The 14,066-nt window shown below is 41.1% G+C and overlaps 1 protein-coding gene across 1 annotated transcript in view; it reads right to left on the bottom strand.

Annotated features, from left to right (window-relative positions):
• The window catches only part of ITGA8 (integrin subunit alpha 8), a 193,442-nt gene that overhangs the window by 14,381 nt on the left and 164,995 nt on the right, over positions 1–14,066 (bottom strand). The window contains exons 27-28 of the mRNA XM_040248977.1: positions 12,701–12,814; positions 941–1,042 (exon numbers count right to left, since the gene is read on the bottom strand). Coding sequence (XP_040104911.1) covers positions 941–1,042; positions 12,701–12,814 — 216 coding nt within the window. The remainder of the gene's footprint in view (positions 1–940; positions 1,043–12,700; positions 12,815–14,066) is intronic.

Below are 14,066 nucleotides of genomic sequence, written 5' to 3'. Positions count from 1 at the left end.
TGTTCCCTTAGTGACTCAGTGGTACAGAATCTGCCTGCCAATGCAGGAGACATGGGTTTGATCCCTGGATCTGGAGGGTCTCCTGGAGAAGGAAATGGCAACCACTCCAGTATAATCCCATGGATAGAGGAGCCTGGCAGACTACAGTCCATGGGGTCTCAAGAGTCAGACACGACCTAGTGATTGATTTAACGTTTAATAGCTTCAATTCAGATGATGCCCCTGGTGTACTTTTCTTCCAGGTAATACTGGTCTTTGCTGTGTGGGTATGGGTGTGTGTGTGTGTGTGTGTGTATGTGTGCATGTATTAGTTGCTCAGTCATGTCAACTCTTGCGACTCCTGGTCTGTGGCCCGCCAGGCTGCTCTGTCCCCATGGATTTTTCCAGGCAAGAATACTGGAACGGATAGCCATTCCCTTCTCCAGGGGATCTTCCCAACCCAGAGAATGAACCCAGGTCTTCCGCATTGTAGGTAAATTCTTTACAGTCTCAGCCACCAGGGAAGCCTGGTCTTTATTTAGAAAGGAAAAATAACTGTCCATACGGCTGGTCTGTGACAACTGTCCCTAAAGAAGACAGTCTTCCCTTCTTACCTCACTCACCAGGCTGTCTTTAAAATTAACAATAAGTATGATTTCATTATGATCATAATTAGTATCTGAACTTCTTTCAAACAAAAGAGCCTAATTAAAAAAATGGTATTAGTCCTGCCCGGTGATTTTTTTTTTAGTGGGGTGGAGTAGAAATTTACATTGAAGGTTTAAAAATATGATCAAATGACACTGAAGAATTTCCAGACTGAAATAAGAAAACAGTAGTCTTAAGAGGGAAAGTTTTCTCAAGTCAATGTAATAGGCACTTGACCTAACACAAGCAAAACAGGGTTTTAAAAAATAATTTCAGTGAAATTATTTGTACCTATATATTTTAAGATACTTACTGCTATGTTGCCTTCTGGGAGTTTTGCTGGCTGATCTTTATAAGGCATCTTCTTAACTTCAAAGGACACCAGGGATGCAAGAGAATAGGGATCATTTTTCCTCTGAAATTAAAAATATTTATTTAAAATATATTCCATGTAAAACTTTTAAGTTATATTGGCAGTCATCCAGTTGTTTTCAGTGTTTTCCATTTCCAAAGAAAAATTTCCTCCTTCTTTCTTCCTTTTCTCTCTCTTACTTTTTTTGCTATCCATCTATCCATTCATGATCCATTCACTTATTCATCCATCCATCCATCTGTTCATCACCCATTCATCAGTCATCCATCCATCCAGTTATCTATCCATTATCCACTATCTATCCATCATCCATTCATCCATCCATAAATCATCCATCCATCATCATCCATCTATTATCCTTCATCCATTCATCCATCACCCATCCATTATCTGTCTAGACATCCATCCAACTGTCCTTCCAATCATTCATCTTATTTCTAAAGATAATCTATCTTATTACCAAAAGACTTGGCACAATTAAAATAAAACAGAAAATCAGACATCCTTAAAGGAGTAAGCACAAGTGCTCTTACTGAAAAACATAGTGGGGAGACATCGTGAGTACAAATTCTTGTTGTCTGATAGAATGAAATATTTTAGGAGAGAGACTGCTGCTAAGTTACAAAGAAATTAATCATATTCCCTCTTATAGACAACAAAGGTCCATCTAGTCAAAGCTATGGTTTTTCCAGTAGTCATGTATAGATGTGAGAGTTGGACTATAAAGAAAGCTGAGCACCAAAGAACTGATGCTTTTGAACTGTGGTGCTGGAGAAGACTCTTGAGAGTCCCTTGGACTGCAAGGAGATCCAATCAGTCCATCCTAAAGGAAATCAGTTCTGAATATTCATTGGAAGGACTGATGCTGAAACTCCAATACTTTGGCCACCTGATGTGAAGAACTGACTCATTGGGAAAGACCCTGATGCTGGGAAAGATTGAAGGCAGGAGAAGGGGACAACAGAGGATGAGATGGTTGGACGGCATCACTAATCTGACGGACATGAGTTTGAGCAAGCTCCAAGAGTTGGTGATGGACAGGGAAGCCTGGCATGCTGCAATCCATGGGGTCACAAAGAGTCAGACATGACTGAGGGACTGAACTGAACTGAACTTCCTCTTATACAGAAGGCTCAGAGTAGGAGTAAGTTTGGTTAAGGAACTGTCCTATGCATTGCAGGATGTTTAGCAGCATCCCTGGCAGCTACCCACTAGATGCCAGTAGCACACTTCACACAGTTGTCACAATAAAAAACGTCTCCAATTAACTGCCAAGGTCTTCTGGGGAGCAAAATTCCACTAGTTAAGAACCACTGACCTAGAGCTGTATGGTGTTTTTGACAGAACATTTCAGCAAGTTCTTTTGTTTAATCAGTTCTCATATTAACTGTTGATTAAGGTCAATGCCGAAGAATGCTCAAACTACTGCACAATTGCACTCATCTCACATGCTAGCAAAGTAATGCTCAAAATTCTCCAAGCCAGGCTTCAACAGTACGTGAACCGTGAACTTCCAGATGTTTAAGCTGGATTTAGAAAAGGCAGAGGAACCAGAGATCAAATTGCCAACATCCACTGGATCATCGAAAAAACAAGAGAGTTCCAGAAAAATATCTACTTCTGCTTTATTGACTATGCCAAAGCCTTTGACTGTGTGGATCACAATAAACTGTGGAAAATTCTGAAAGAGATGGGAATACCAGACCAGCTGACTTGCCTCCTGAGAAATCTGTATGCAGGTCAAGAAGCAACAGTTAGAACTGGACATGAAACAACAGACTGGTTCCAAATCAGGAAAGAAGTACATCAAGGCTGTACATTGTCACCCTGCTTATTTAACTTATATGCAGAGTACATCATGAGAAATGCTGGACTAGATGAAGCACAAGCTGGAATCAAGATGCTGGGAGAAATATCAATAACCTCAGACATGCAGATGAGACAACTCTTATGGCAGAAAGCAAAGAAGAACTAAAGAGCCTCTTGATGAAAGTGAAAGAGGAGAGTGAAAAAGCTGGCTTAAAGCTCAACATTCAGAAAACTAAGATCATGGCATCTGGCCCCATCACTTCATGGCATCTGGCCCCATCACTTCATGGCAAATAGATGGGGAAACAGTGAAAACAGTGACTGACTTTATTTTGGGGGGCTCCAAAATCACTGCAGATGGTTACTGCAGCCATGAAATTAAAAGATGCTTGCTTCTTAGAAGAAAAGCTATGGTCAAATAGACAGCATATTAAAAAGCAGAGACATTACTTTGCCAACAAAGGTCTGTCTAGTCAAAGCTATGGTTTTTGCAGTAGTCGGGTGTGGATGTGAGAGTTGGACTGTAAAGAAAGCTGAGCACTAAAGCATTGATGCTTTTGAACTGTGGTGTTGGAGAAGACTCTCAAGAGTCCCTTGGACAGCAAGGAGATCAAACCAGTCCAACCTAAAGGAAATAAGTCCTGAATATTCATTTGAAGGCCTGATGCTGAAGCTGAAACTCCAGTACTTTGGCCACCTGATGTGAAGAACTGACTCATTTGATAAGACCATGATGCTGGGAAAGGTTGAAGGCAAGAGGAGAAGGGGACAACAGAGGATGAAATGGTTGGATGGCATCACCAACTCAATGGACCTGAGTTTGAGTAAACTCCGAGAGTTGGTGATGGACAGGAAGGCTTGGCGGGCTGCAGTCAGTCCATGGGGTTGCAAAGAGTCAGACATGACTGAGCGGTTGAACTTAACTGAAGGTCAAAGGAGAGTATGTAAGAGTAAATCAAGGAAAACCCCTCTGAGAACTTAAGCTTCTGTGATTTTCCTCCACTTAGCTTGAGACAGTGATGCGATCTAACCAGTGGTGGGATATAGCTGGCTCACAGTGGCTCTTGTGAACGCAACAGTAAAATCTGAAGACCTTTGAGTACCCATTGTTAAGGAGAGCCATTATTAAAACAAACTATAGATACATGTAAATGTAAGTACATTGTATTTCTAAAAAGATAATAAACACTCAAACCTCAGTTCTGAGAAATAATTTTATTGCATTTTATGCTCTTGATGGTCTTCCCAGGTGGCACTAGTGCAGGAGACACAAGAGATGCAGGTTCAATCCCTGAGCCAGGAAGATCCCTGGAAAAGGCCATGACCATCCACTCCAGTATTTTTGCCTGGAGAATCCCATGGACAGAGGAGCCTGGAGGACTACAGTCCATGGGGTCGCATAGAGTCGGACAGCACTGACCAACTTAGCACACAGGCATACACCTGCTCTTGATATTATTTCGCTCTGCTGCGTCTGTAGGGAAAACACTGTAGGGTGCTGTGCTGCTCTGCGTCTCTGGCCAACTCCGTACTCTGTGACACCACGTTGCAGCTTGAAGTTGACCATAGTGGGGATAGTTACATCACAGGAATCAGCAAGTGCTACATATCAAAGTTTTACTAATATTTTCACCATCTAGAATCTAATGTTGGGTTTCTTGAGGCCAATTCGTTAGGTTGTATTGTAATAAGTTACATATTTTTACAAGGTATTTTTGCCCCTGTGGTTGAATTTTTCCTCCCTTCAGTAAACCCTATTTCTTCTATGTGATAAGAACAAGTTCAGTTCAGTTCAGTTCCATCGCTCAGTCGTGTCCGACTCTTTGCAACCCCATGAATCGCAGCACGCCAGGCCTCCCTGTCCATCACCAACTCCCGGAGTTCACTCAGACTCACGTCCATCGAGTCCGTGATGCCATCCAGCCATCTCATCCTCTGTCGTCCCCTTCTCCTCCTGCCCCCAATCCCTCCCAGCATCAGAGTCTTTTCCAATGAGTCAACTCTTGGCATGAGGTGACCAAAGTACTGGAGTTTCAGCTTCAGCATCATTCCTTCCAAAGAAATCCCAGGGCTGATCTCCTTCAGAATGGACTGGTTGGATCTCCTTGCAGTCCAAGGGACTCTCAAGAGTCTTCTCCAACACCACAGTTCAAAAGCATCAATTCTTCGGTGCTTAGCCTTCTTCACAGTCCAACTCTCACATCCATACATGACCACAGGAAAAACCATAGCCTTGACTAGGCGGACCTTAGTCGGCAAAGTAATGTCTCTGCTTTTGAATATGCTATCTAGGTTGGTCATAACTTTTCTTCCAAGGAGTAAGCGTCTTATAATTTCATGGCTGCAGTCACTATCTGCAGTGATTTTGGAGCCCCAAAACAACAAGTTAGAACAAAACTTCTATGTATACTTAAAGTCACTATATCTTTGGTCTTTTTGTTTTCTTTTCCTATCCTGACATTTGAGGGTAAGGAACTTCGTTCATTTGAAAAAATTCTTTTTTGATTGTTATTTTTTCCTATGTTCTCTTGTCTCCTGGTGTTTCCACTTTAACTGAAAGCTGGATTTTTGTTTGTGTGAGAAGTGTTTTTTAAAATTTAAAAATGCTTGCTCATAAAATCTTGTGGATACTTGGTGTTTTAAATCTACTTTTGTTACTACCCTGGCTGGTAGACACAGCAGAAACATGACAAACGCCAGTAATGAGATTCTGTGCACAAGAGTTATAATCACATACTCCAGTGTGAATCCAGGCTCCCAAATCTTCAAAGAGTACATTTTGTTTTGTCTCCAAATTAAATATTAAAAAACACTGATAGAAAACAATTCCCTTGCTCTTGAAGTAATATCTTTGGGAAACAAATCATGGGAGAACGTATCTCTGAATCAACTCTAGATGGAAAGTTTTTCTCCAACATGATTCTACATTTATGAACTGGAAATTTCTTAATGAATAACAAATGTATTTATTAACAAAACAGAAATAGAGTCACACATGTAGAACAAACCTAGTTTTTAGGAAGTAAAGGGGTATTGTTGCCATTGCTGTTTAGTTGCTTTTAACAACAAATGTAAATGGGTGGGCAAGGGATAAACTGGAAGATTGGGATTGACATACACACATTACTATATATAAAATAGATAACTAATAAGGACAAGGAACGCTACTCAATACTCTGTAATGACCAATATGGGAAAAGAATCTGGAAAAGAGTAAATATATGTATTTGTATAACTGATTCACTTTGCTGTGCAGTACAAACTAGCGCATCATTGCACATCAGCTCCCCTCCAATAGAAATTTAAAAAGAGAAGTGGGATTTGAAGTCTAGAATGTGGTGAAACATGTTTCTCTGTGGCGGTCTTCTCTCCTCCCTTTACCTTCTCTGCTCTTGACCAGCCTGACTCCTCCTCACACTTCCACTCATCACCACCATTTCTGATAGCTCACAAGCCACTTTGCTTTGTGCTTTGCTGAACCTCAGAAACATCTGGGGTCGCGCCTAGAGACTGTGATTCAGTATGTCTGGACTGAGACTATAGATGCCTTATATTGTTTGGAATTTCCACACTGTTGTGTAACTTTTTATCTTTCTTGATTACTTTCTCCCCACCAAGATTATAGAAAACTAGAAGGCATAGAGCATGAATATGAAGCTTACACCTTCCATAGCGCCTAGAACAGCATGCCCAGGGGGGTTTCCTCAATCCTCCTTGACTGACAGTGTGAACGGATGGTGAACGAACACATCCAATGGTTGGGTTATTCAGTGGTTATCCCATATCCACTCATTTGATTTTTGCTGTTGCTGTTCAGTCAGTAAGTCACGTCTGACTCTTTGCGATCCATGGACTGCAGCACACCAGGCTTCCCTGTCCTTCACTATCTCTTGGAGTTTGCTCAGACTTATCTCCTTTGAGTTGACGATGCTATTGAACTATCTCATCCTCTGTTGCCAGATTCTCCTCTTGCCTTCAATCTTTCCCAGCATCAGGGTCTTTTCCAATGAGTCAGCTCTTCACATCAGTGGCCAAAGTATTGGAGCGTCAGCATCAGTCCTTCCAATGAATATTCAGGGTGAATTTCCTTTAAGAATGATTGGTTTGATCTCCTTGTTGTCCAAGGGACTCTTGAGAGTCTTCCCCAGCATTATAATTCGAAAGCATTAATTCTTTAGCGCTCAGCCTTTTTTATGGCCCAACTCTCACATCCATACACAACTACTGGAAAAACTACAGCTTTGACTATAAGGACCTTTGTTGGCAAAGTGACGTCTCTGCTTTTAATATGCTGTCTAGGTTTGTCATAACTTTTCTTTCAAGGAGCAAGCATCTTTTAATTTCCTGGCTGCAGTCACCATCCACAGTGATTCTGAAGCCCAAGAAAATAAAATCTGTCACCCATTTGATAGCACCTTATAAAAAGTTTCATTCTTTCAATTATTGAGTTGGACCTCCACTCCTATCAATGAGATTAGGAAATTCAGGAAGTTGTAAGAAAAGGCTGTAACATAAGATGAAGGCTGTTGTTCATGACAAGGGGCTGTGGACATGCTTTCACCTCTGCTACCTAATCAACTGATGCAAAAGGGCACCATCTGGGACCTGAACAGACTTACTGGTAGGCAACAGCCTGTAAACAATGCAATTCATTGTTCTGTATTTTAAATATTCTCCAAATGCAGCATTTCTTCCAGTTTCAGTAGAAAAATATTTTTCTCATTTTTCCAAGATGCTCTGGAGCCCTTGGGAAATGTGAAACATGAGTTATTATGCTGTGATTGGCGGGATTGGCACCAGAAGTACAGGAGTCCTCTGTCTGCAAGTCAAAAACCTGGCACAGGTAAGTATTTAATTTATGAAAAACATGAGCAGAGTCCTTTTATTGATTTCATGTTCAAAGTTGAATGCTTTCAGCCATGATCTTTACATAACAATGATGTTATTCTTACGTTAAAAACTCATCTCTTCTTTTTTTGTGGCAATCTACTCCTGTAAGAGCCATCATTGCCATATTGTAGCCAAGTTTGGATTGAAAAAGCAGCTGGTTAATACCCACTGACGATATGTTGAACTTTTAACCTGCCCCAGGTAGCTACTAAACCTTAGAGAATGCCCTATCCTTCTGTCATTGCCATGTCATTAATTTTTATACTTATTTTTAATCTATATATTTATTTGGCTGCACTGGGTCTTAGTTGTGGCATGTGGGATCTTTTTTTTTTTTTTTGCTTAGGCATGAGAACTCTTAGCAGCATCATGTGTGATCTAATTCCTCAACCAGGGATCGAATCCAGGCCTCCTGCATTAGGAGTGAGGAGTCTTAGCCACTGGGCCATCAGGGAACTCCCTGCCACATCATTTAAATTGTGGTTTGCAGCCCACCAGCTGCCTCAGTTATGTACTAGTGCACAATGAATGGCTTATGGCCATGGTACTAGTGAAAAATACAGAGTTGGGAACAAAGAGAATGGGGAGTGAGGCTTTCAAGTTGAGTTGAATGGAGAGTGAGGGTGGCCAGGACCATCCAGAATTTCCCCTACTCCCATCTTCCCTGCTGCTTAATTCCTTCTCAAGAATTATTTTTAACCACACATTCATTTTATAAAGCCTTTGTTTAAATACTCAACATCTCCCAGAAACAAAGCCGTGTGGGACAACAAAACCTAAATATTTACTGGTCAAACTTTAAGCTCTTCAAGAGGTTGCTCTTTCAAGTAACAATCACAGCACAGGGCATCATTTAGAATTGACAAAAAATTTTTTCTGACCAGTATGCATGTTTATTCTTGGGCTTCCCTGGTGGCTCAGACGGTAAAGAATCTGTCTGTAATGCGGGAGACCCGGGTTCAATCCCTGGGTTCGGAAGATCCCCTGAAGAAGGGAATGGCAACCCACTCCAGTATTTTTGCCTGAAGAATCCCCATGGACAGAGGAGCCTGGTGGTCTCCAGTCCGTGGGGTCACAAAGATTTGGACATGACTGAGTGACTAAGCACGTACTTGTTTCAGTTCATTTCAGTTCAGTCACTCAGTCGTGTCTGACTCTTTGCAACCCCATGAATTGCAGCACGCCAGGCCTCCCTGTCCATCACCATCTCCCGGAGTTCGCCCAGACTCACGTCCATCGAGTCAGTGATGCCATCCAGCCATCTCATCCTCTGTCGTCCCCCTCCCCTCCTGCCCCCAATCCCTCCCAGCATCAGAGTCTTTTCCAATGAGTCAACTCTTCTCATGAGGTGGCCAAAGTACTGGAGTTTCATCTTTAGCATCATTCCTTCCAAAGAAATCCCAGGGCTGATCTCCTTCAGAATGGACTGGTTGGATCTCCTTGCAGTCCAAGGGACTCTCAAGAGTCTTGGGCAAAACCAAAAATAATGCAGCAAATCATATCAGCTAAGAATTGTCAACCCAAGTTGACAATTCTCTGGGTTAGGAAGGCAGAAAATGTTTGCCTCCTCCTGGGTGGTGGGGTAAACCTGTTAGACTTCTAGGATCTAGTATGTTCTTTGACCAGCAGGTGGGGGTCTGCTGCTGCTGCTGCCAAGTGGCTTCAGTCGTGTCCAACGGCAGCCCACCAGGCTCCGCCGTCCCTGGGATTCACCAGGCAAGAACACTGGAGTGGGTTGCCATTGCCTTCTCCAAGGTGGGGGGGCAGTTTGCAGTAATGCTCTCCTCTTGGCCATCAGCCTCTGAGACTGGAATAAGCAGAAGCTGTGGAAGTACAGAAGTCTGGGCTCCAGCTGTGAGTAGACATGAAGTGACTTGTGTCAGGCTCTCCAGGATCTTTGGAAGTGTTAACTTTGATCTGGCAAAACCTCAGAATGTCCCTGAAGGTTGTTCTGGTCTGACTCTACTTGTGCTAAATAGTTATTGTTTAGAAAATCCCTCGGTTGCTATTGATTTCTTCCACATCCACTGGGTCTTCAACAGGTAGATAAAGATGCAATTTTCTTTTCTTTTTTAACTTCTGTATATGGTGGAAGTACATTGTATACCACTTTTTTATCATGTATTTTTGGCTGTGCTGGTTCTTCTTTGCTGTATGTGGGCTTTCTGCAGTTGTGGTGAGCAAGGGCTCCTCTTTCTTTGCGGTATTAGGCTTCTCCTTGCAGTGGCTCCTGTGGCTTCCCTAGTTGTACAGCACAGACTCTAGGGCATTTGGGGTTCAGTAGTTGAGGTGCATAGGCTTAGTGGCCCTACAGCATGTGGGATCTTCCTGGACCAGGGATCAAACCCATGTCCACTGTATGGGCAGGTGAATTCATAACCACTGAACCATCAGGGAAGTCCTTACATTTTTTTCAAAGATTTATTTTATTGAAGTATAGTTGACTTACAATTTTGTGTTAATTTCTGCTGTACAGCAAAGTGATTCAGTTATATATATATATGTTCTTTTTTCATACTCTCTTCCATTATGGTTTGTCACAGGATATTGAATATAGTTCCCTGTGTTACACAGTAGGACCTTGATGTTTATCCATCCTGTATATACTAGTTTGCATCTGCTAACCCCAAACTCCCAGTCTATCCCTCCCCCATCTCCTACTCCCCACTGACAAACACCAGGATGTTCTCTGTGTCTGTGAGTCTGTTTCTGTTTCATAGATAAGTTCATTTGTGTCATATTTTAGATCCCACATGTAAGGGACATATGGTATTTGTCTTCCTTAGAGAGGCAATTTTCACTCCATAGGTCTTCTACTGGAATAGCGTGTCATGCCCAGAACTGATGGATGTCATCTAGGATAGTCATTCCCCCCTTGACCATAGGGTCATAATGATTTTAGTCCTGCTTTATTAAAGAGTTATGCTTCTTCATTTCAGTAGGATGTGATGCTCAAAGTAATCCTAGGGATAGATGGTTATCATTCACATTGTGTGGGCTTGGGAATTCAGTAACACCCATGTTTCCCAACTCTTAGATGAAAAGTAACAGCCAAAAAGGCAGAATGGCAATGAGCAAATTGTTCGCATCCCAGTGGTACCTGAAGCAGTGCTTGGCACATAGTTGGCAGTCGGCACTTCATAAATATTTGTTGAGTAAATGAATAAATAATGGTTTAACAACAACAGCTGAAAGACACTGTACACTGGTCTTTTCTTTAGGTCACTTGTTCAAAGCTGGAGATGATTTTGCCCCAAGGGACATTGGCAATGTCTGGAGACATTTTTTGTTGTCACAACTGGGCTGAAGGTTTTTACTGGAAACCTGCCCCCTAGAGGGCAGGGGCCTGGGATGCTGATAAACATCCTGCATTGCCCAGGACCACTCCTCACAACAAAGAATTATCTGAATCAGAATATTAATAGTGCTGAGTTTGAGTTTGAATAATCCTGCCTTAGGTTTCATAAAAACATTTTTAAAAATACCTTTAATTTTCCTCCTGTTTATTACAGAAACAAAATTATATAAGATTTGTAAGACTATAGAAATATTCGGAATCATAGAAAACATAAGAATCTGTAGCTACAAAATTCTGTATTTTTAACTAGATTCAAAAGGATTTATCATTGGATTTTTCTATGTTACAATGAGCCAAATGGATTTTTGAGTAGTTAAAATAGGGGCAAGATTGCATAGATTTGGTAGGGGTTTTAATTTAGCTCCCCCCCAACCCAGATCTTACCCAAACAACAAAAGGTCACAACACAGTATCATTTAAATAAATAGCTCCTTCCACGTGGAAAAAATTAATCTGCTTAATCTGTAAAAGAGATTTTAAACCTTTAAAATTCACATAATCAATTAGTCATCTCTAGAAGTGTGGTATGCTACAGTCCAGACAAGCCAAAGCAGTGAGGAGTCTAAAAATCAATGTACCCGACACTGAGAAGCTCGTCTAGCTGAAGCCCAGGATGTGGTATCACCAGACAAGAAAGACTTAGGACAGTATCTCTTTCCCCTTCTAAGTTGATTATATTTTAATTTTTCTGGGCATACGGCTTGAATTATGTACTCACCATCATTTCATTAACTACTATCCACCAGGGAACTACTAGACAGGTGAGTTAAATAGATCTGTTTAAATCTAAGTCACTATCTGAAGGACTCAGGGACTCAGGATATAAACTGTCTTCACCCAACATACCACACATGCACACACACACAATGGAGTATCCTTTAGTCATAAAAAAGAAAGAAATCTTGCCTTTTGTAACACCAAGGATGGACCCTGAGAACATTATGCTAAATGAGGTAAGTCAGACAAAAAAAATAGGGTATGATCCCACTTACGTGTGGAATCTAAAAAAACACCAAACTTTTAGAAATAGAGAACAGTGGTTATCAGGGTCTGTGGGTCAGGGAAATGGAGAGATGATGTTTAAGGTACAAACTTGCAATTAGTGCATGGATTAGCCCTGGAGATCTAATGTGCAACATAGAAATTCTAGTCAACAACATTGTAGTATAGACCAAAGCTGTTGAGAGATTAGATCATAAAAGTTCTCAACATACACACACACAAGGTAATTATGTGAGGGGACAGAGGTATTAGCTAACCTTACTGTGATAAACATTTCACAATATATAGGATCAAATCATCATGCTGTATACCTTAAGCTTACATAGTTCACATGTCCATAAGATCTCAATAAATCTGGAAAAATATCAACTTCATGTAATGGGAAGGATGACCAGCTGTCCTTGGCTCAATTCCTCCACAGAAATTTATTTTAAATTTTTTAAACATTAAAGAAGTAAATTAAAAAAAAAATTTAAATTAATCTAAAAATTAAAAAATAAAAAATTTAATGGAAAAAATTTGAAAATTAAAACATTTTAAAAGTTAAAACATTTAAAAATCCTTTTAAAAAACACTTCCCTCTGAGCTTTTGAGAAGAGGTTTCCTGTGAGTGGCACGTCAGTGCTTCAGGGTCTTCTTACCTGGAGAAATGTCTTGGCCCACAGCCGTGACCTGACTTTCAGGACGGCGCTTTCTCCTCCTCCTAGTCGTCCCACTGCACAGGAGATTTGTAAGCACTCAATGTTTGTACAGTTCTGCAAAAAACAACAGCAGCGGTGGTGAATTAGTATCTTTAAATCTCGTTAGAGAATCAACACTAGACTCAGTTTATTTACATTCTGTTTCCTCAGAAGTTGTTGCTTAATCCATAAACTAAATAAAGAACAAATGCACTGAAATGATTAAGAAAAAACACGGTTTGGTAGGCAAGACGCATCCACATTGGTGGTACTGCAGAGCTAAAACGGATCATAAAATACAATGTGAAATTTAAGCTCTGTTCTAAGGACTTCAAAACAATCTTTCCACAATAGCAACTGAACTGCTCCATTTCATTTTCTCAGAACTCAGGAAGATATTACTTATAGACAGTCACAGCATCTGACCCTGAACTAAGCAAATCTTGAAACAGCTTCAGAGGAAGGTCCATGGGTCCGTATTATCTCAGAGACCCAGTGATATTAACCCATTGACAAGTATTTGTTTCATAAGATTCTTCTGGCTAAATTACTTTCTAGTTATAAAGCAGAATCTTCTGCAAGTTCCAGCCATTAAGCTGGTATTTATTTTTAATAATTTTTTTGGAGTATAGTTGACTTACAATGTTGTGTTAGTTTCTGCTGTACATTAAAGTGAATGGGGAATTGGTTCTTCTGTATAAGTTTTGTGCATGTTCAGAAGAATGGAGAGAAGGGTGTTTGGGAGTGGGGTGGGCAGATGGAAAGGAGGTAAAGAATGGTGGTAAAGAATCGTCCTATTTGTGCTAAGAAATTTCCATTTGATTCAGAAGGTCCTGAGGAAGGCTGTGAAGCATTTTAAACAAGGGGTCTGACCATGCGTGTATTTCAGGAGAGAGGTGGTAGGTGAGGAAGAATAGAAGGGGGAGGGTGGGATGCAGGGAGGTTGATAAAGGCCAAATAAGAGATGATGGGACCCTGATACAATGGGAATGGAGAGAAGAAGATGAATTTAAGAGAAGTTTAGGAAGTAGAATAGATCCATGGTAGCCAACTTAAGACTTGGACAAGGGAGAAGAGAAATGGGAGAGCTCTTCGGGCTTGGCAATAGAGTGGGTAGGTAACTGGCTTTACTGAGATTGGGAATTCTAATGGTGGGGGTTGGGGGCATTCATGGAGACAGAGAGTTGTGCACATGTTGAGTCTGGTGTGTTGATCAGACATCCAGAAAGATGACACAGTTTAGAGCAGCAGTCCCCAACTTTTTTGGCACCTGGGACCGGTTTCATGGAAGACAACTTTTCCATGGATGAGGGGTGTGTGTGTGTGT

The sequence above is a fragment of the Oryx dammah genome, unplaced genomic scaffold, assembly GCF_014754425.2.
Source record: "Oryx dammah isolate SB20612 unplaced genomic scaffold, SCBI_Odam_1.1 HiC_scaffold_10, whole genome shotgun sequence".
NCBI lineage: Eukaryota > Metazoa > Chordata > Mammalia > Artiodactyla > Bovidae > Oryx > Oryx dammah.
This window is presented reverse-complemented; position numbering and strand designations above follow the sequence as displayed.